Source organism: Sciurus vulgaris, assembly GCF_902686455.1.
Source record: "Sciurus vulgaris genome assembly, chromosome: 1".
Classification (NCBI taxonomy): domain Eukaryota; kingdom Metazoa; phylum Chordata; class Mammalia; order Rodentia; family Sciuridae; genus Sciurus; species Sciurus vulgaris.
In genome coordinates, this window is record NC_136461.1 from 771,852 (window position 1) to 793,130 (window position 21,279).

General features: G+C 57.8%; 2 protein-coding genes and 1 long non-coding RNA gene across 7 annotated transcripts in view; 1 reads left to right on the top strand and 2 right to left on the bottom strand.

Annotated features, from left to right (window-relative positions):
• Positions 1 to 1,857: 1,857 nt before the first annotated feature.
• On the bottom strand, positions 1,858 to 19,079 carry SLC35E2B (solute carrier family 35 member E2B). Of its 5 annotated transcripts, none has more exons than XM_079149775.1 (9): positions 18,675 to 19,079; positions 9,691 to 10,184; positions 9,455 to 9,590; positions 8,980 to 9,107; positions 8,209 to 8,329; positions 7,452 to 7,505; positions 6,863 to 6,935; positions 4,994 to 5,173; positions 1,858 to 3,061 (listed from the first exon to the last, which is right to left on the bottom strand). In XM_079149775.1, exons 2-9 carry the CDS (start codon positions 10,007 to 10,009, stop codon positions 2,873 to 2,875), a joined length of 1,200 nt encoding a protein of 399 aa, XP_079005901.1. In that variant the 5' UTR covers positions 10,010 to 10,184; positions 18,675 to 19,079; the 3' UTR covers positions 1,858 to 2,872. The 5 variants fall into 5 exon arrangements, with proteins under 5 accessions (XP_079005901.1, XP_079005897.1, XP_079005899.1 ...); XM_079149771.1 differs by having other exon boundaries at positions 4,994 to 5,139; positions 18,675 to 19,078; XM_079149773.1 differs by having other exon boundaries at positions 4,994 to 5,139; positions 18,627 to 19,078.
• LOC306667403 overlaps positions 5,698 to 21,279 on the top strand; it is a 104,000-nt gene continuing 88,418 nt past the window's right edge. Inside the window, exon 1 of the long non-coding RNA XR_013765525.1 lies at positions 5,698 to 6,046. This is a non-coding gene — a long non-coding RNA (uncharacterized lncRNA). The remainder of the gene's footprint in view (positions 6,047 to 21,279) is intronic.
• GNB1 (G protein subunit beta 1) overlaps positions 14,543 to 21,279 on the bottom strand; it is a 105,725-nt gene continuing 98,988 nt past the window's right edge. The window contains exon 12 of the mRNA XM_079149824.1: positions 14,543 to 14,552. The gene's annotated coding sequence lies outside the window, so the exon portion shown is untranslated. The remainder of the gene's footprint in view (positions 14,553 to 21,279) is intronic.

Genomic DNA, 21,279 nt, shown 5'->3' on the forward strand with positions numbered 1-21,279 from the left:
GCATGACAGTGTAAATACTTAGAAAGCACACTGCTTGTAGCCCAGCACAACAGCGCACGCCTGTAATCCCAGTGACTCAGGAGGCTGAAGCAGGAGGATGGCAAGTTTGAGGCCAGCCTGGGCAATTTAGTGAGACTTGCTCAAAATTAAAAATAAGGGCTGGGGATATAGCTCAGTGGTAAAGTGCCCCAGGTTTAGTCCCCAGCACCTAAATAAAACACCCCCCCACACCAGTTGGATGAATGTAAAAAGTTATACCCCTACTATCCCCACTGACCCATTTTAGTGGCTGTTCCCAGGGAGGCTAAGCCCACAAGTTTCTGACAAGCATTTTAAAGGCACACTACAAAGCAGAGCTCTATTTTGCTGATTTCCTTATATAGCTATTTAAAAAACTGTCTCTGATTCACTATATTTCTTTTTCCAAATTAAAGACACATTTTGAATTGTGCAAGAGTGTTCTCCACTTTCCAGGGAGGCAGATTCTGTTAATGCTGACACACAGGAAATTATGACTATCAGATTTTTTTTAATAAAGTTTTTTATGCAGTTCAGTAGTGGAGATTTTGGAGTTCCACTTTTGTTTCTTGTTTTTGTTTTTTCCCTGTAGTGCTGTGGACGGAACCCAGGGCCTTGCATGTTCTAGGCAAGTGGTCTACCACTGAGTTACTCCCCAGCCCCCACGGAAGTTGTTTCGAAATTAGAAATCTACACATCTCTAAGTATGGGTGTAAGGAAGAAGCAGATGCCCCACGGGGAAGGTCTGATTGGCATGTTGTTTGTTTACAAAGGCAGACGATAAACATGGCCACAGGAAGAATCACCAACCACACAACGACTCCCAGCGTCTGGGTTTCTACACCATGTCTGTCATGGTTCCCTAAAAGACCAGACAAAGTTAATAAAAAAGCATCCATCAGTACAGTCACAAGCACGTAGCCAAGCCAGGCCTTGGGCATGTCCTGGAAGTGCCGTGAGAAGTCTGAGCTGGTGGCAAGACGGGAAAGGAGTTAAGGTGGGTGAGGGCTCGGTGTTGGACACACCCGGCTCTCATGGTCTTCCTGCCCAGGACGCAGACAGGTCTCCAAAGCACCTCTACAGGAAACTGCCTCGCTTGCTAATGAGTTAATGAAATCAAGACAGGCTGAGAGCTGCTTCTGAAGCAGGGGAGGGACCAGCCATTTGGGGACTTCCTAACTCCACAGGAGAGGGTGGACCAGAAATGCAAACAATACTCGGAAGCCAGGCGCCTGGACCTCTCCACAAACTCAAAAAAAGTATCTGCAGGTCCAGGGGGTCTCCTGGTTACCACCACAGATCTGTGCCCCTCACCGTCAGAGCCTGCTGCAGGCTTGGGTGCAGATCAGTCCAACAGCACCACCCAAATGCCATCTCCACTGCCTTTTCTTTAGTTTTGGGGGAAAGCAGTAGAGGAAGGAAGGAAACAGAAACCTGGGCGGATCAGTGAGAAAACATCTTCGCTGGCAGGGGCTGCATGCAGGAGCACACACTGGGCCCGTCCCTGGCACCCAGGGCAGCTTCTCTAAAAAGGCAGCGTGTAGACTCAAAGACCTCACTTGACCCGTCATCCTGAAAACCTTCTCCAGTCAGGGGGCAGCATGGAGGCGTGATTATTGCTTTGTTTGAGAGGTTTTACTTCCAGGAGGAACTGCGGCCATATTTTCCAGGTGAGAAGCCGAGGGGAAAACCGGTGAGCTGGCTGTGGCTGCCCACCAGACAAGTGGGGAAAGGATGAGGCCAGGGAGTCACTGGTGCCAGTGGCCACAGCTCGCAAGCCCCACGCCGGGGCGACAGGGTTTCAGACTCGCTGGCCCAGGAGTGCACGTACCAGGTCAGACACCCCACAAGGCGAGGGGCAGAGCCAGCTCCGGCGCCCGTGTGTTCGACAGACTCAGCCGCCTAGTGGCCGGGGCACTACCACATTGAGTTCCCTCGGGCAGCATGGGCTGTGTGAGTGGACACAGCTACCTGACACACACATGCCTCCAGGAGCTCTGTGGCTGCCAGCTTCGCTAGTAAGTGGAGTGTCAGGCAGCATAACCTGAGTGCTAACTTCTGCCAAAGGCTCCCCTGCTCACCTGCCCCCTCGGGGTCCAGCAGGGTGGTCCACCAGGAGATTGGGAATAGGCTGGTGCTGGATGGGAACCAAGCTAAATGGAGCTAAATCTGTCCTCAGCCTCCAGGGTGGACAACTGCCCCCAGAGGTGAGGGGCTCAGTGCCACACAGGCTGTGAAGGGTGACTTTTCTTTTCACAGAGCAATTCAGTAAACAATCCTGCCCTCCAGTGCCACGTGATGCAGTGGCTGTGGGGGCAGATATTGCCACAGGGCCCTCCGTGAGTACAGCTCTGAAGCTGGAGAGAGCCCGCCCCCCTCAGCAGCTGAGACCTTTGCTTGGGTACCTCTCTGCCTTCTGTGGCTTCTGCACCAGGGTCTGGACACCTGGGACAGTAGCCCACGGGGGGAGACTATGGTCAGACCAGGCAGCTCCAGTGCCAGTGGTGGCTGGTGTAGGGAGTCAAGGTCTCTCTGTTGGCACCAGATGGCCCAGAAGTCACCCTCAGAGGTGGTGGGATCTGGACCAACTGCAGCCTGGTCAGCCTGGGGAGGGGGTACAGGCTGGTCACTCCTGCAGTGCTCAGCTGTCAGTGGAGTCCATGTCCTACAGGAGCTGGCCCCAGGAGCCTCTGTCCCCCAGCCCACCTGTGTGGTGCAGAGGCAACGCCAGGTCGCTCTCCAGGGACCCAGTGGCAGGAGGAGCATGCAGGGGCCTAGCTAGCCAGGGGCCTCCTGCATTCAGGGGTGAACATGCTGTCTGGGGTCCTGTGGACCTAGTGGTTCTGTGCCATCCTCAGGGACCCAGCTGGTGGCTGTGGCCAGGCTGTGCATGAGCTCCTGCTGGTGCTGCCTGGCCTTGTTGTAGAGCAAGACGCCCACTGTCACGAGGATGGTGCCGATGGCCGACAGGCTGGTGATCTTGTTGCCGAAGACAATGATGCTGAGCCAGATGGACAAGGCGTGCTTCACGGTGCTGGCGACGCTGCAGCGACAGGGCAGAGGCATGTGATGCTCAGCCCAGGCCAAGTGCAGCCCGCCTGGATGGTGCCGTGGGCACCTGGTGCAGCTGCACAGGGCGTCACCCACTCCCTCCTGCCTTCCTTCCATCTCTGGGTACTTTTTGTTATGAAAAATGTCCAACAGAAAAGTGGAAAACATGGTAGCCAACAGCCACGTTCTCAGCAGCTGGACTTGATGAATACTTTTGCCATGTGTGCTTCCTTCTTTCTGTGCACTGACATTTTTTTTTAAATATTTTTTTAGGGGCTGGGGTTGTAGCTCAGTGGTAGAGTGCTTGCCTAGCCTGTGTGAGGCACTGGGTTCGATCTCAGCACCACATATAAATAAATGAGTAAAATAAAGGTCTATCAATCTAGTTGTGGATGGATACAATTTTTCTTTATTTTTATTTTTTTTTAATTTTATTTACTTATTTATTTATTGCGGTACTGGGGATCGAACTCAGGGCCTTATGCTTGCAAGGCAAGCACTCTACCAGCTGAGCTATCTCCCCAGCCCCAATTTTTCTTTATTTTTACCACTGAGCCACAACACCAGCTCTGCATTGAAATATTTTAAAGTAAATTATAGTAGACATTGTGCCATTCTGCCCCAAAATACTTCAGCCTGCTCTCTGGAGAGTGAGAAAGAGCTGGGTGTAGAGGTGCATCCTGTACTCCCAGCGATCCAGCATCTGGGGCAGGAGGACGGCAAGTTTGAGGCCGGCCTGGGCGATTTATTGAGATTGTGTCTCAAAAAATAAAAAGGGCTGGGAAGCAGCTCAGTGGTAGAGCATCCCTGGGGTTCAATCCCCGTGTCAAAGAAAATAAGATTAAAAAGTTCTTTACAAATTGGCTTCCTGCACTCTTTCTCAGGGAAATATCACCAACACTGGAAAGCCAATTTCGGGAATAGCTGAGCCCGCCTGCTGAGGGCTGGAGTTTCCCTCCCAGACGCCTCCCTGCCAAGTGCCACCCACACAGCAGCAAGGCCGGGCAAGTGCTGAGAAGGGCACTGCGTGTTGGGACGTGACAGAGAACAGGGAGAGGCTGAGAGGGCTGCAGCATGTGGCCCATAGCACACAGCACGGGCAAGTGATGTCCGTCCTCGTGTTGGGGACAGTGCCACCTCCCTGGGACAGTTGAGAAGGTGAGGAAGAAGGCCCAGAGACGTACTCTCAGGGGAGGCAGGCAAAGCTGGACCTGGGTCCAGCTGCCAGTTGGCTCCTCACTCGCTACTGAAAACCCCCAAGCTCTCTGTAAATCAGTCGAGGTGTAAAACTGAGATGGACTCCTTAGCTCCCAACAGCTCCAGAGGTGACCCACTGGCCATGTGTCCATCCAAATATGTTTGACCAAAGTCAAAATAAGAACTCTGGGTTGGACGCAGTGGCACACACCTGTGATCCCAGCTACTCGGGAGGCTGAGGCAGGGAAGCGGCAAGTTCCAGGCCAGCCTCAGCAACTCAGTGAGACCCTGTCTCAAAACAAAAAATAAGAGTGGGGGTGCAGCCCCGTGGTGGAGCACTTGCTAGCATGTGCCAGGCCCTGGCCTCAACCCCAGCTCCTCATGCAGAAAGGATTCCTATTTTGGCTGTGCTTGCTACCTTTTGAGTGCTCAGGAGCCACATGTGGCCAGCAGCTCCTACACTGAGAGCAGAGGCAGAAGATTCCACTGTCATAGACAGTGCCATTGTTGCTCTGTGGAGTAAGACAATCAAACCTCCTCCCTAATACAGACTTCTAGTAGGAACGAGTGAACACCTGCTTCCCAAGCTTCCCTGTGCTTCACATGGTGCTGGTGCCCAACGGCCCAGGGACCGGTGGTCACTGGTCAACACTACGAAAGATGCCAGAGCACAGGTCTTCTCTGCCAAACACCTGGACACACCGCACTTCTCGGGAAGTCTGCTTACCTGAATGTCACAGGGGAGATCTTCCCCATGAGGGCATATGCAGTGACACTCTGAAGGTGGAACAGGGCCCCGTCCGTCAGGAGCAGTAGCACCACGTCCTGGTTGTAGCTGAAGCTTGTCCTGCTCCTCCCGATCATGGGCAGGTCCTAGGGCCAGAACCAAGGGTGCTCTGCTGGCCCACTGAGGACATGCCAGGGGCCATCAGCAGAGTGGCACTGCACTGGGGACTCCTGGCAGCACACACAGATGGCTTCCAGAGAGCACGTGCATGTCACAGCACCACCGCACTTCTGCTAGAACGGCTACTGCCAAAAGCAAAGCCAGCCAGAAAACGCTGTGGAACAGTGTGGCCGGCAACCCAGGGGCAGCTTCTCAAAGGACCAGACCCGATTGCTCCAGCACCCAGAAATGGCACTGCTGGCACACACCCAGAAGGGTGACAGCAGGGCCTCAGAGGGGCAGGTGTGACCCACGTTCCTAGCAGCAGCACTCACGGAACCAGAGGCTGGGCCAGCTCGAGTACCTGCAGGTGGCGAGTGGACAGACAGGTGAGCAACACCCACACCTGGAGAGCACTCACTGAAGGAAGACTGGGGCTGGTACCTGCCACGTCGCCGAGGACCTCAGAAGAGCGGTGCTGAGCAGTGGGTGCAGCTGGTGGCAGAGCGTATGTGAGGCCTGGGTTCCGTCCCCAGCACCACAAAAAGACAAGGCCTGCAGGATCCCACTTACAGGAGCTCTCAGAGAAACAGAGCAGAAAGAGCAGAGGTGGCTGCCAAGGGAAGGGACGGGGAGCCAGTGTCTGGGGCGGAAAAGCCCTGGGTGGCAGTGCCGATAGCCACACACAGCATGCTCTACCCAGTGCCACTGAACTCCACCCAGGCATGATCAAGACAGGAAATTCTGCTATATGTATTTTGTCACAATAAACAAATATGCAAATGTGTGTACGCATTCCAATTCCAAGAATGTATCCCAGAGAAGTACCCTCGTGGGGTGGCACGGATGGGAGAAGCCCATCACTCGGTATAGGAGAGGCCAGGAAGCAGACAGGTGTCCCTGGCTGGGCAGGTTCCCAGGCTGAGCACACAGGTCCTGGAGGGGAGGAAAAGGTCTACACAGTGTAACACATGCGTTTGTACAGAGGACTCCTGCCACCTACCGCGTAGATGAGTGTGTGGCAGGAGGCGGCCAGGGACGTGGGCTCCAGCTTCACTTACAAACACTGACTGTTCTACATCAGACATTTATCATTCTCCCAGAAAAAAAAAAAAAAAAAAAAAAAAAAGGATTTAAATGCTGGGTGTGGTGGTGCACGCCTGTGATCCCAGCGACTTGGGAAGTCGAGGCAACTTCAGGGCCAACCTCAGCAACTTAGAATAGAAAAGAAAAAAAGGGGCTGGGGGTGTGGCTCAGTGGTAGAGAGCTCCTGGGTTCAACCCCAGCACTGCAAAAGTTAAACTCATAACAAATAAATGAGTCAGGCAAGGTGGTGCACGCCTGTGATCCCAGCAGCTCAGGCGGCTGAGACAGGAAGATCAGGAGTTGAAAGCCAGCCTCAGCAATGGTGAAGTGCTAAGCAACTCAGTGAGACCCCGTCTCTAAATAAAATACAAAATAGGGCTGGGGGTGTGGTTTGGTGGTCGAGTGCCCTTGACTTCAATTCCTGGTACCCCAAGTAAATAAATAAATAAATAGACGAAGCAAACCTAAAACCCTCACACAAATACCTCTGCAAGTCTACAGCAGCAGGCAGCCTCCTGGGGGCACTGCACACACCCACCAGCCACCCACTTGCACAGGTAGATCACCGTCAGAGATTGCCAGAGACGGGCCCAGGGACAGCGGGGCGCCCACGTCGACACCCACCATGAAGAAGATCCAGGCAGGAATCAGCATGGCCACAGCAGCAGCGCTGGTGTAGAACTGCAGCTCCGGGGCCCTGCAGGGACAGGAGCTCCTGACCTCCTCACGCCTCAGGGTGGGCTTTCCCTGGGGTTTCACCAGAGGATATGCCATAGCAAGAACACTGGACGTGGACGCCCAGGGGTGCCCAGAACCGAAGAGGCAATGGGGACCAGGCTGTCGGTGGCCTGGTGAGGTGGCTGAAGGATGGGATCTCCCCCCAAGTTTGGACAAAGTATTTTCAAAGCCCCCTAAGCCACATGGAAACATTGTACCTTCCAAGGGCATGTGGAATCTTCTCTCTCAGCACTGGGGATTGAACCCAGGAACACTTACCACTGAGCCACATCCCCAGTCCTTTCTATGTTTTATTTTGAGAAAGGGTCTCACTAAATTGCCACGGCTGGGTTTGAACTCTCAATCCTCCTGGCTCAGCCTCCTGAGCCACTGGGATACAGGTGTGCACCACCATGCCCAGCAGTATTTGGAATCTTAAACGGGCAAAAGTCCCAGGAGCCTTATGAATTGGACACTCCACCCTCGTGATACTTACGAGAACCGGTATTTGTCCCCACTGAGGAGCTTTTTTGAAAAAACATTCTGCAAACTAGAACAGAGAGAAGAGGAGGTTACGTGTGGAAGCAAGCTGGTGTGACCCTTGGGGCAGGGGATGGGTTCCTATTAGCACTGACGTGGTGGCCATGCCTGGTGGACAGCACCACGCCAGGGGTTCCAAGCTCAGCCCCCTGGGATGGGAGGAGCCGGCAGAGGTGCTCAGAGGCCCTCTGGGAACTGTGGACCTCTTCCTGCTTCACAGAACCCACGCTGGACGCCATTCCCACGGGCGGTCGGCTGCCACGGCCAGTCACCCGGGGACGCCTCTCGCAGGCAAGGGCTGAGAAGGGTGCTCATGCACACGAAGGACAGCTGGACGCACGGCCGGAGCTGGCGAAGAGGCCAGCCACCCAGAGGCCAGACCGTGTCCTGGAGGACATGCGGTGAGCCCTCACTGGCCTGCCACCAGCCAGTATGTAGGCTTGAGGCGCCACAACCACTGGCTCTGGCCCTTCCAGAGGTTCAGGCTCCGCCTGGCCGTCTGCCTTCTAGGCTGTGCCCAGGACGGCCAGAATCCAAGCCTCTCCAGCACAGGTCCTGGCAGGCTGCCGACGGACTGCAAGTCCTGTGTGCAGGTGTGACCAAGAGGCCTTCCGAGGAATCAGGCTGAGGACACCAGTGCCGGGACGCCCCAGAACCCAGGAGGGGCTGTCACGCGGCTCGGGCACCCCCGCCTCACACTTCTGGTGACTCACCAGTCCATGATGTTGGTGGACAGTGCAGCTGAGAAGCCCAGGACATTGAAACTCATCTCGGTGGCTGTGCACAGGGCCAGCCCTCCCATGACAGGAATGAGGGACAGGTTCACCAGCAGCCCTGAAGGGCAGGACGCAGAGGTGACTGGCACAGGCCCCTCCAAGGGCCCAGGCGCCTCCCACCCCCTCTGAGGACAGGTGGGGCTTTCGCTTTGACTCAGAACAAATGCCATCAGCTCCTCCAGTCAAAGTGAGCAGCAGCCCACGTCCCCAAGCAAGACCCAGTCCTGCAACAGCCGGCAGGCTGGGCCCTCTTCTGTGAGGGGCGTGCTGGCCTCTGGGGCCTCTGACCAGTGAAGTGTTCAGGAGAGTCCTAAGACCAGTGTGTCCTGAGGCTTGGGGAGCAGGGCAGAGCTGCCCACAGAGCCGAGGGCAGAGAGGCAGGGTGCCTGAGGACAGACCTGCAGTGCCCTCAGGGAGTCATGGACTGTCCACTGTAGGCAGACCTGGCCCTGGACATGCTCCTGCCTGTCTCCCACCTGGCTGGCCCGCTCTGACCTGCGAGCACCCCCACATGCGGTGGGTGGAGGACATCTATCTGTCAGGTGCCTGTGAGGCACTTGTGACCCCTAAGCAAAGGTCCAGGAGGGGAAGGGAGGGGCTGGCACCATGTGGCCTTGGAGCTGCAGCTGCTCTGCTCCGGGCTGTCCTGGGTGAGCTGTGCACGCGGCAGCAGACGTATGTGCAGGGGGCGGGCAGCCGGGGACTCACCTGTGTACTCCCCCAGGATCATCCGGGACAGGATCACTGTGAAAATGGGGGCAGAGCTCTTCACTGTCTCAGCAAAGGACACGGCTACGTTCTTCAGGCTGACCAGCCCCAAGACCACGGTCGCAAACCTAAGGAAAGCACGGGGCCTCCTTAGCACGGCTGCTCTGGCCAGCCCAGGCTTCACGGGCACCCTCCGGCGGCCATGGCCTCGCGTCCCCAGGGTGGGCTCCATCTGGCCGGGAGGGTGTCTGCCCGGCAGAAGCACCTTCCCTCCAGTTGTCGCTACACTGGTCTTCCTGACACGGAATCTGGTGAGGATGTGCAGCACAGAGACGCACAGACCCAGCTCCCATGTCCCAGGCCTGATGCCTGGCAGCACCACCAGCCCCTGCCACCAGCAGCCTCCACAATCAGTGACCTGGAAGGCACATGATGCCTGAAATGACTGGACATGCAAGCAAATGCCTGTCTTTACCTCATTAGGCCCACGAAGAGCATGGTCATGACGAAATTGGGCGGGTAGGAGAGCCGGGGCTTGTGCTGGTGCAGGCAGCAGGGCACGAATGTCTTCACACACCCGATGACCGTGGTCGACAGCATCTGCACTGCACCTGAGGGGCAGAGGCTGGGCTGACCACTGTGTCACCCACTGAGCCCTCCGCCCTCCTCTCCTGGAGGCTCCGGCCACTGGTAGGCAAGGCTGGGCACTACCTAGCATGCTGGGCTCGCCCTCCAGCAGGGACAGGATGTACTTGTTGAGGAACAGTGTGCAGAAGCTGAAGAAGAACCAGAGTGTGAGATAGGCCAGGGCCCGAGAGTTCCACACGCCCAGGTCCGACTCGATGACAGTGGTCTCCGTGATAGTGACGGTGAGCAGACTCTCCTCCTGGCCGCCCTCACTCTTGGTGAAAGCAATCTTCTCGCTTCGGTGACCAAGAAGAGAGCCCCAGGCCAGAAGTGGTTTTCCCCTGGGCTCTTCCACGGGGCTGGGTGAGGTCTCCTGTTCCTCGGGTTTCGTGGAAGACGACATGCTGGTGTCCTGCCCAGGAGAACCAGCTTATCTCAAGGGTGGGCAGCACAGGTCACGGTCACTGCCCAGGTGTGAGGACGCTGGCAGAGGGGAGGAAGCGGTGGTCCCGGCTGGCACGAACATGGCCCCCGAAACTGCCTCTTGCCAGGAGGGCATGGAAGCAGAGGCTGAAATGCTAAGGAAAGGAAGTCTATTACTCATGAACAGTCCACATTCTCAAGAGCATTAGCTACTAAGGTGAAAAAACTTAAAAAGTACAAATATGAACTTGGGCTTATTTTCAGATTTACATCTTAGTCCACTGTTCTAAAAAGTACCAACTCCAAGATCCTTCCGCCCCAAGCCAGTCACACCCAACAGCTAACCCTCCTCTCCCTTCCTCACACAGCAGCTCTGCAGCAGGTCTGGCCAGGGCTGTGTCCACAGTATAGGCCAGGCTGACCCTGGTTCTTCCTCTCCCACCCAGCCCAGAGCCCCACTGGCCTTGGTCATTGCAATAGCCCAGCCTCTGTGGCCACCCTCCTCTGAGCTTGCCCTTCTTCCTGACAGGAGACCGAAGATCGCCTGACTCCAGAGACCCTGCTGAGCTCTAGGATCCCCAGGCTGAGGCCACTCCTGCCCCTGCCCAGGCTGAGGCCACCCCTGCCCCTGCCCAGGCTGGTCCTTCTGTGAGGGGCTCAGCCCAGCCCCCACCTGGAGCCCAGCTCTGACCCTGGCTCTGCAGCTGCCACGCGGGCCACACCTTCCCCAGCATGTCTTCCAGCCCCAGCGAAGGCCCTGGGAGAAAGGAGCTCACTGCGCCTGTGGGCCAAGCCAGGCTCTCCTGCCCTGCAGCTCTGCTGTGCCCCACATGCGATGCTTGTTGAAGGCTGACCGGCCACAGCCAGGACACAGAGTTTTCAGTCCATGGAGGTTTTAATTCTAATCACTGGTTATCAGTTCCATTTTCAGTTAGCCCCACTTTACTTCTCTGTCTCACACCTTCTGTCTCATGGTCTCTGCTAGTACTGTCCAGGGACTCCTGTGGCTGATTCTTGCTCTGGAGACCGGAGTCCTGGGGCCCTGGGCGGTGCCTTGTAGCTGGGCCTGGCATTCACCCCGTTGGTACCCAGAGGTATCAGGAGCCCAGAACAACTCTATGCACCTTCATCCAACCCTCAGGCAGCAGCTGAAGCCAGACGGCCCACTCCTGCAGTGCAGGCTGAGCCACAACAGTGCCCCTGCCTACTGAAGCCAGGTCTCGGTGACAAAGACCTGCCCTGCTACATGAGGAACAAGGTCCCCCTTCCAAAGTGGATTCAAACCTGAGTCTGGGGCTCACCCTGACAGAAGCCTCCAGAGCTGACTCCTGGGGTTTCTGGGTTCCTGTCTTGACACCTTGACCTTGCTTTCTTCCCGGCCCAGTTGTGATTTAGAAGGGTGCCCAGCCTGCAGCGGGGGGTGGGGGGGGGTGGGGCTCCACTTGCTCACGTCTGCCCCCAGAGCCAGTCACACCTTCCCTCCCAGTTGAATCCTGCACTGTGGCCCCCAAGACCTCCCCAGCTCTTGCTTACCCACCTACACGCTTGGGGCTCCCCAGACAGCCATGGAGACAGCCCGACTCCCCACAGCATGATGGTGACCCTTCCCAGCTCTGGTACAGGACAATGCTGGAGGCTCCGGGGTCAGCTCTGACCCACAGCTCCACTCATCTGTCCAGCCGTCCACTTCTGTGCCAGGAAACCCTGAGGTCTCTCTGAGCGGCCCACGTGCACTGGGGTGAGGACTGCTCTTCCAGGCCTCTGGGACCCACACTGAAAGGCACTGTCCCAGCACGGCAGCACTGTCCCCCCCAGTCAATGCTAGTGGCTCCTCTTGGCTCTGGCCTGAGCTGAGGATGCAGGAGAGCTTTGCCCTAGCTCCCCACCCCTTCTTGCTCCCCACCCCTTCCTGCCCAGAGCCAGGAATGGCTGGAGGTGGACCAGTCAACTCGCCACCATCCAGTACCCCAGACACCCTGGGGGCTCCTTCCTGCAGCAGCTAAATAGCCTGTGGAACCAGCCAGCACAACCTGTCTTCCAGATGGCCCCCATCGCCCTCACCTGCGCCCTGGAGGGCGTTCCTACCCACGTGAGCCCCACCTTCCCCGGCAGACCCAGATGGGGACGCTGCCACGCAGGCATCGCCTGAGCTCAGTGAATGTCCCGGCAAAGAAAGAGGAGGCACACCGGCTTCCTGTCCCATGAGCCAGAAGCCTGCATTCAGAGCACGTGCCTCACGCTCACCCTGGGCCGAGCTGAGCGGCTCCCTTCCGCCAGGACGGTACTTCCAGGGAAAACTGCCACCAGGGGAACTCGTCCCACGGTCAAGGCTGTCTGCTGGGGTTGCAAGGCTGGGTCAGCCCGACACGGCCTCCTGCTGCTGGCTCAGGCCCAGGGGCGCCACCTGGGGCTGCTCTGCTCCTGGAAAAGTCTCACAGGAGGAACTGGTTCACACATGCTGCACGTGAGCGCAGGTCCTTCACCTGACCACCACAGCACTGCCCTGGCAAACAGGCTGTGCACCACTCTCTGTCAACCAGCCCTGTCACACCAGCACCCTGTGCCCTCTTCCTGTGTTTCTGTGGGGCTGTCCCTGGGTGAGCTGCCCAGTCATGGACGTACGCAGGGGCAGTGCTGGAAGACACTGTACCAGCCCGTCTCCCACGCCCCTGCTGCTTGCCCTCAGTGGCCACTACCTGCCCTGCTCCTGTGTCCACACAGTCCTCTGCCCAAGTTCCCCTCCCCACTCCCAAAGGACATTGATATGGTACAACTGCCACGGCCAGCATCCACCTCCCTGCAGACAAGGCACAGAGAGCGGAGCCCAATCTCCCTGGCACAGCATCTCCCGCCCACCAGCAGAGGGGCTCCTGACAGGCTGTGGCAAAACACCCGGGAGCAAGTCAACCAGCAGAGGCACAGAACACATGGAGGACTCCAAGCTTCATTCATGCTCAAGGGCAGCCAGGCAGGCAGCTGCTGTGCTGGGGTCACCCCCAGCACCCACACTGCACACCACTGTCCCGGGAGAAGATCTGATGGGATGGAAGCAAACAGATTCCAGATGGAGACTTCAGAGGGACCTTTCTCGTGAGTGCAGGTGACAGGGGCAACAGGCGAAAATCACCCAGGCACTTCCTGGGCCAGCTTTAGTAAAAGCCAGGCAGCCTGGGAGGGCACACACGGCAGCTGAGAACGTCAGCCTGGAACCCTGACAAGGCATCCCTCACTGGTAGCAAACACAACCGAAGAACAGAACAGCCCAAACGTGTCCGCAGAAGCCGATGACAGTGCTTTCCCAGGCCGCAAGCCAGGACGGAAAGCCAGGCCTGGGCTCTGCCTGCGCCGGGCACATCTGAGACTGGAAGGGCGACCCAGGGAGATGTGCCACAGGGCCCCACAGGGCGGTCACAGGTGCGGAGGCACCACCAGGCCCCAGGGATGAAGGCTACAAACCAGGGTTCCCAGGACGTTCCCCTCAGGTCCAGGACTGCTGGCAGACCCGGGAAGCCTGACAGATGAGAGATGCCAGGGCCAGTAGGCAGCCCTGGCCCCGGCCCCAGTGCCTCTCTTCCAGCACTGTTCCACAACCCGGAGAAGGCCATGGGGTCTCTTGCCTCCTCTTTTTACGGTGCTTGATCTCCAGTGTGCCCTTCCTGGGGGGCTGCGGGGAAGGGAAGCTCAGCCTTCTGATGTTTGACTTCAGGGACCAGTCCATCCTGCTGCCCAGGGCCTGTCCTGAGCCACTCACTACATAAACTCCATTCTACCCAAAAGAGGCACCTGGTGAGTAACAGGAAATTACCACTTAGGAAAATTCAAAGTTTTAAGAGTTCTGTGCCAGGAACCAGGGACAAAGACCAAATTTAACCTCGTATTGTCTCAGGCCCCAAACACAGCATCTCCTGAAGTCCCAGGTGAACTGCAGGCTGGGGGCCCAGCAGCCAGAATGCAGTATGCAGAGAGCAGCTGGCAGCTCTTCCTGCAGACCTCAGCATCCTGCCCTGGGCAGCTCCAGCACTGCCTGGGGCAGGCAGGTGGCTGTGCCTGTCTCTGGCTCCTGGGCAGGCAGGCTGCTGTGCCTATCTTTGGCTCCGGTGCCTCTGCAGCTACAGCCTCCACCAACTGGCCTTGGCTCTGCTCTGCAGGCCTCATTCAAAGCAGCCTTTGGAGAAAGGTTTGGGGACAAAAGGCTGCACCAGGGAGACCAGGGTGGAGGGGCAGCAGGAGAAGCACAGGTGCGGCCACTCCCTCCTGCCTCAACAGACAGCAGAGCAGCCCAGTGGACAGGGCCATGCCCACTGCCACTGCTCTGCAGGCTGTGCTATAAGCCTCAGAGTCCTCCTGGGCAATGAGCCATGAACCAGCCCCAGGGCAGGTGTGGACATTGCGGGGTAGGCTCTCACTGCGTCCCTGTGTCCTGCCATCCATCTCTGGCAAATGCTGAGCCGGTGACGAGGGAGCCAATGGCCTGTGTTGTCCAGTTGCTGGGACAGAAGGCCGAGTGTGAGGAGTCCACCTGTCCCCCCGTGGAGGCAGGATGTGCATGAGCCTGTGTGCTACTGACAGGGCCTGCAGGCACGAGGCACAGCTCCCGGGCCATCAGTGAATCTGGTACCTCTCAAGCGTCCCTCAGGCTTCCAGGGCAGAGAGGAGCAGGTGGGGGACCCGGATCTCTCAACAGACCCATCTGCTGCCCACCACATCCAGAGCAGGGCCAGGAGACCCTCAGGGTCCAGGTTGGAGCTCACACTCAGCATGAAATCTTTTCAGAATGATTCTCCTTAAATGCCCAACTCGCTGATCATGACCGAACAGGGTGCCACCAGCAGGGAGCAGGGCCAGGTGCAGGGGCCAGCAGCTCCCACCAGCTCAGCAACCAGCAAGACCCACAGGCTTTACCTGGGCTGCTGCTCTTCTTGGAGGCCCTGGGCAAGGGGGGCTCTGCACCCACCTGGCTTCCCTTCCACCTCTGTGGTAGGAACCTGTCTGAGCACTAAAATGTGACATCTATAGACAGACTCCAGGAGGCTGAGGCCCAGGTTATGGGGGACATCACCAAGAGACAGCCACAGATCTGTCCCTCTGCCCTGGCAGACAGAGAAACTACCTCTGGGGAGTGGGGCAGGACCAGGGCCTGACCCAGGGCCTAGAAGAGCTCCGCAGAGTGGCTGCACCGCCCAGTGGCCCCCAGGCCTTGAGTTTGGCAGAGGCCAGCAGAGACTGAACGAAGAAAGGGGCAAGGACAGGAGGGAGAGAGAAGAGTAGATGGAAGACCTCGGCTGCCCCAGAGTGGCACCTGCAGGACCGTGGCAGCCTCTGCTGCAGGTGACCCCCAGCAGCCAGTGCGCCAGGGGCCCTAGACCTGGGGCAGGGCGACAGAAGCTACATCTCACCAGGCCTCTTGCTTCCCCAGGAAGCTCCGTGGCAACTGGGGCACTCCGAGGACCCGTCACAGCTGAGAAAGAAGTCAGGGAGCTGCAGGTGGGCAGGAGCTGGGCTAGGGAAGGGAGAGGCAGGAGCAAATCCTCTTTGCTGAGAAACTTCCGTGTGTGGAGCCTGAGGACATTTAGATACAGATCAATGCTGAGGATCAAAGATCAAGGATCAGCAGCTGCCGGGCCGCCAGCAGGGAGGAGCTGCCTGCCTGCAGCCTTGGGCTGGACCAAGAAGCCTCTATAGCTTACAGGACAGCAGTCTCTATAGCTGCCAGACAGGACACCATCAGGCAGACAGGCAGGAAGAACCAAGCCCAACACCAGAGACCAACAAGCACAGAGCTGGGAGACAGACCTGCACCCTTGTGAACCCTTTCCCCACAGAAAGCAACTGGCTACAAGGCAAGGCCCGCCTCACCTGGTGAAAAACCAGGAGCCTGCGGCCAGAGGCAAAGCTCCAGATGGGAGATAACGCCCTCGAGCTCTACTGGCCCCAGAAGGGGTCTTCCTGCACCCTGCAAACCTGACCAGGAAGATGTCAGGCAGGTCTGAAACACAGGTGGTGACAGCCCTGGGGCCTAGCCAGGGGACCTAAGGGGGACACCACAGCCTGCAGCCTCGTCCACCATGCTATGTTGGAGTTTATTTCCCAGGGCAGACAGTCACACTGAGATTATGTAAAATGTCAGTACTCAGGCAGGCTGAGAGGGTGCACAGGAGAGCTCACACAGCTCTTCTCTAAGTCTCAAGTTTTCTTAAAATAGCAAGATCCTGTCTCAAAATAAAATATAAAAAGAGCTGAGGGTGTGGGTCAGAGGAAGCACCCCTGGATTCAGTTTCCAGTGCTGAAAAGAAAAAGGAAACAAGGTTATTTGCTTTCCAAGTCCATCCTCCTGGACAAGGCACACAGGCACAAGGGAACCTGGAAGATTGGCAGTGCAGAGGTAAAGATAACTGGCACTTCCTCTTGGGGTGGGGGTCCCAGGACCCTCTGTACCCTCTCTCTCTTCCCTTGCCTTTCAAGTCTCTTGGCCCTGCCAGGCTGCAGTCCAGCAGTGGGCAGGGCCCCACAGCCATGGGTGGGCCTCCACAGCACCTGGCAGCCTGGCCAGCAGAGCTCCTCAGGGTCCCTTGGCATGTCCTCTCGGGTGACCTCTCACTCAGGGTCTGCAAGCCAGAGGCCCTGGGTGGACCCCATTCCAGGAGGTCATGGGGTCACCTCAGAGGCTGCCCACCCCAGCCTCACCTCAACAACCAGGCAATGAAGAGTCAACCCCCGAGACAGCATTTCATGCTCACATTGGCCAAAGTCAATTCTGTTTCACAGGGTGAAACGGGATGGCAGGTAGCAGAAGTGAACCAGGAGTAGTCACCTCAGCATGGTGCAAGTGACCAAAGGAAGGCCACCCTTCCATCTACGCCCAGGCCAGCCTGGAGCCTGGATCTGGAGCAGACACAGCCTTGGGGGGATCACAAGACCCTTGGGGGCTTGTCAGCCCCTCACAGGCCTCCCAGGGCTGAGCCAGAGCCACAGAGTCCAGCAAAGCATTGAGGCCCCACTGGTCTGGTCCTGGACCTGAGTTTCCAGGGCCTATTCCTCCCTCCCAGCCTCAGTGACTCAAGTCACTTCCAGAGAGAAGAAATTCCTATTCTGCAAAGGTCTGGGACAAAAGCTGCAGTAAGAACTAGCATGGCCAACCTCACCTGCTTGGGTTGGTGGGGGACGGAGTTGCTGAACTTAGGGAGTGGGTGCACCGTCCACCTGCCGGGGGTCACTGGTGATGAACATCTGAAGCCATATCCTTCTCAGACTGTAATGCAAGCATCCCCCCAAACCTTGCCTGGGCTGGTGGGGGGTGTGTGTGTGGGGGGTCCTGACCCTGCGATCTCAGCCCCATCAGAACATGCTCACACAGGCTAACCGGAAGACAAGCCTCACAGTGCTGAGCCCAGGGCCAGTGGGAAGATGCTGGGCTTCGCCGCTCCCAGGCCGCCAGCACTGCGTGCACAGGACTGCTCACCAGAGAACGTTTTCTGGAGATCACAGAGAAGAAGCCACTTTTCACGGTGACATCTTTAGTGTCCCTAGATTCCAGACCCAGTTAAGAAGTAGTTGTGGAGCAAAGCAGATATTACCCAGGGTTCTGCCTGACTGGGCTCCGCGATCAGAGGGGCTGCCAAGGGGCACCATGCTTTGCAAATCGAGCTCACAGGTTCGAGACCCCACCTGAGTTGGTTTCAGTTCCTGCCTGACCAGGAGGCTGCTCACTGAGCTCTGAGCTCTGCAGAAATCGGAAGCCCTGGGAATGCACCCGGCGGGGTTCCTACAGAACTGAAGCAGAGTGCAGACAGACCCTGCCGCCTGAGGCGCCCCGCTCCATGTTTTCTTTCTCTCATCTACTTGCTGTGATCCGTCTACACTGAAAGTGAATCGCTTCAGTGTGAAAACCTTCCTATGTCCTCTTTTCGTTTTCTTCAGTCCTGGGGGTCGAACCCAGGGGCACGCTACCCTGAGCCATACCCCCGGCCCTTCCTGAGCTTTCATCTGAGATAGGGCCTTGCTGACTTGCCCAGGCTGGACTTGAACCGCCATCCTCCTGCCTCAGCCTTCTCAGCCACCATGCCCGACTGCACTTCCTTTCTTAATGTCCCTTTTTATGTTGCTTAATAGTTTCATTCTGTATTAAAATGTCATCTGCAAGCTTATAAGGCACATTTAACTTGGGGGAAAAGAGAACTTCATAAAAAAGCCGCCGAACAAGAAATCCCTGTTCAAAGCGCGTGCTGCACTTTGTTTTCGGAAGCAGCCTCAGAGACGTTGCTGGCTGGGAGCACGGAGTGCGGGGGCTGCCGTTTGTCAGAACGCCGCCACACGACGGTTAAGGGCAGCCTCGGCCCGGCGGACCTCGCAGGTCTGCGCCGCGCCCGCGGCACGCCGGCCCCGCACCGCCTGGGCTTGCGGGGTGCCGCCGCGGAAGGGCGCCCTGGCGATGCACAGGCCCTGGGGCCGGGGCCGCGGCCGCGGGAGGGCACCGCCCCCTGCGACCCGCCCGAGTCTCCGCCAACCCCCGTCGCGGCCCCACGTGTCCCGGTCCGGTGTCCCCGCCCCCCGAGTCCCCGCCCTACCTGTCTCCCGACCCTCCGGTGTCCCCGCCCTACTTGTGTCCCGGCCCCACGTGTCCCGGTCCTCCGGTGTCCCCGCCCTACCTGCGTCCCCGGCGCGCGTGCCCGCCGGAGGGTCCGAGGCCGCGTCTCCGCGCCGACGACCCGACGTGGCCGCGCGCGGGGCAAGGAGGACCGACCCGCGCGGGCGCGGGGGCCGCCCGCCCGGAGGGTCCCGGGCAAGGGCCGACGCGCGGCGGGCGGCGGGGCGCTGTCATCCGCGTGGCTCAGCGTGCTCGGCGGACACCCGCCCGCCGCCGCGGCCGGACGGGGAGGGGGCGGCGCTCGCGGGGCCTCGCGGGAGGGGCCCGCAGGCCCGGGTCCTTGCGGGGACACGCCGGCGGCGGCGGGGGCCGGAGGTGACGCACAGGAAGCCGCAGCGCACTCCTCGCCACCCCTCGGGGCCCCGCGCGCCTCGTGCCCGGCGCGGGCGGCCGCTGCAGCACGACCTGTCGGCCGCACGGGGGCGCGCTCGGGCCCGTCCGCCACGCCCACGCGCTGTGGTTGGCCGAGCCACGGAGGACCCGCCCTGGGGCGTGGCCTCCCGCGCTCGCCGCGCGCCTGCGCCGCACCTGCGGAGCCGCGTGCACGTGCGCACGGGTGGCCGCGCCCGCGCGCTGCCGCGTTCCCTGGCGCGCTGCCGCGTTCCCTGGCGCGATGTCGCTGGAGGCTAGAGGCTCAGGGTACACGGTTACTGTGCGAGACTGAGGGCTGGACTCCCACTCAGGGGTGCTCTCCCACTGAGCCACATCCCCAGCTCTTTGGGGGACAGTGTTTTGGGGTTGGCCTCCAAATTTTGATACTCCTGCCTTAGCCTCCCTAAAGGATTAGGCTTAGTTGTTTAAAGTTAGTTTCTCCATCGAAGCTTGGCGAGGGGTCAGTTAATGACGGCCTCCTCCGTCTGATCCCCAGGAGTGCCCAGGTGAGGCGGAAAGCTGCCGAGGGTGGCTCCCCACAGCTCATTGAGTGGCATCATCCCCCGGGGAAGCTGGGGCTGTAGGAGAGGCAGCGTGTGTTCAGGGAACTGGTCAGGAGCTTGGGCCTAAAAATGGAAACTTTTTTTTTTTTTTTAACCCCCCCGCGGTACTGGGAACCGAACCCAGGGCCTTGTGCTTGCAAGGCAAGCACTCTACCAACTGAGCCATATCCCCAGCCCGGAAGCATTTTTAAAAGAAAATGTTAACAGTGGTCCACTTCTTCCGCCTGTGGCTCTGAAGCTCATTTTAAAAGGGACAAGTTTTCCTTCCCCTCTTCCCCTCTCCCCCTCCCTAACCTGGAGGCAGGGAACAAGCTTGAGCTCTCTGAGCTCTCTGTGCTCCACAGGAAGGAGAGGCCTGCTGAGGATCCGGGAAGTGAATGACTCCCAAGTTAACGAGTGAATCTTAACCCGCCATCAGGTGAGGCGCCCTGAGACCCCCCTCAGGGCGCACTTGGAATGTAGCTGTTGAAGAGCTCCTTTAAAGCCCTTTGCTCCTCGTTCCTACTGATGGGGAGAATCACAGTCTTTGGGGCAGGAGTCTCCTGTGTTTTTTGCAAAGCAATTAACCTTTTTCCTTTTTCTCAAACCCGTGTCCTCCTTATCGAATTGGCATCGGGGACAAGGACCGAGTTTTCAGTAACGAAAGCAGCAGAAGCAAAATTATAGTGTTCACTTGAATGGGAACCCAGCCCTGCCCAGTGGCCAGGTTTGTAATTGCAGCTAGACTTATGCAGGGATTTGGGAAGTATATATATTTGGAGGGTATGGCAAAGCAATCACAAATTCCAGGCCAGCCGGGACAACCTAGTGAGACCGTATATCAAAATGTAAAATGAAAAGGATTGGGAGTGTACCTTAGTGGTAAAGCGCCCTGGTTCAATCCTGAGTAACTACAAAACATAAAATCAAATAAGAAATAAACAGGAACCTCAGAACAAGATGCCTATCTTTTCTTGCCTACTAAATTTGGTATCCAGAGGACTTCGTAAGTCTTGAAATGGGCAAAACCCTAGTCACATTTGGACAGAAATGCCTTGAGTTGTTTCCAAAAAGCCTCCACATTTTTCATTAATGATTCTTAGGGTTTGGAACCGGCTTTTCAAGACTGGGTGTGAGCAGGAGCCATGGATCTCTGAGGAGCTGATACTCCGGAATTAATGATGCTTGGCACCCACTTGGTTGTGGCCAGGAATAGACTTCCCCCAATCCCTGTATAAGCTTAGTTCTTGCAACCCCTGCAAGGTGTAACTTCAGGTGAAAGCCCCTGCCTTCCACCTGTAGGCCTGTTGCTGGCCATTCTCCTCAACAGAAGGGACAGAGGGCGTCACTGGCCTCATGGGTGGCCCAGAGCAGGACCTTTGGCAGCTACACTCGGGGCACAGCTTCTGGAGCAGAATTTCCTGCTCCACATGAAACCCACCATGCTTGGTAACAGCCCATCCATCATCCATCCTGGCTTGATTCAGCAAGTTAGTTGTAATTTCAAAAGCAAATGTGTAACAATATTGTAGAGATTTTTACATCTCACCTGGGGTGGTACATTTTACTTTGAACATGTCAGGGAGCCTGGGCAGCTTCCCTCCTGGGCAGGGTCTGCAGGGAGCACAGGGCACCTGGCCCTAGGGCATTCCTGGCTCTGCTGCCACGCAGACAAGAGGGGGACCCAGAGTG

What these genes read in the sequence shown, in the direction of transcription:
- SLC35E2B (XM_079149771.1), bottom strand. Translation starts at nt 10,009, where the DNA reads ATGTCGTCTTCCACGAAACCCGAGGAACAGGAGACCTCACCCAGCCCC. An exon ending in CTCTTCGTGGGCCTAATGAG is followed by an intron (nt 9,108 to 9,454) that starts GTAAAGACAGGC and finishes TGCTTTCCTTAG; the next exon opens with GTTTGCGACCGTGGTCTTGG. An exon ending in CTGCCTGGATCTTCTTCATG is followed by an intron (nt 5,140 to 6,862) that starts GTGGGTGTCGAC and finishes TTCTGGCCCTAG; the next exon opens with GACCTGCCCATGATCGGGAG.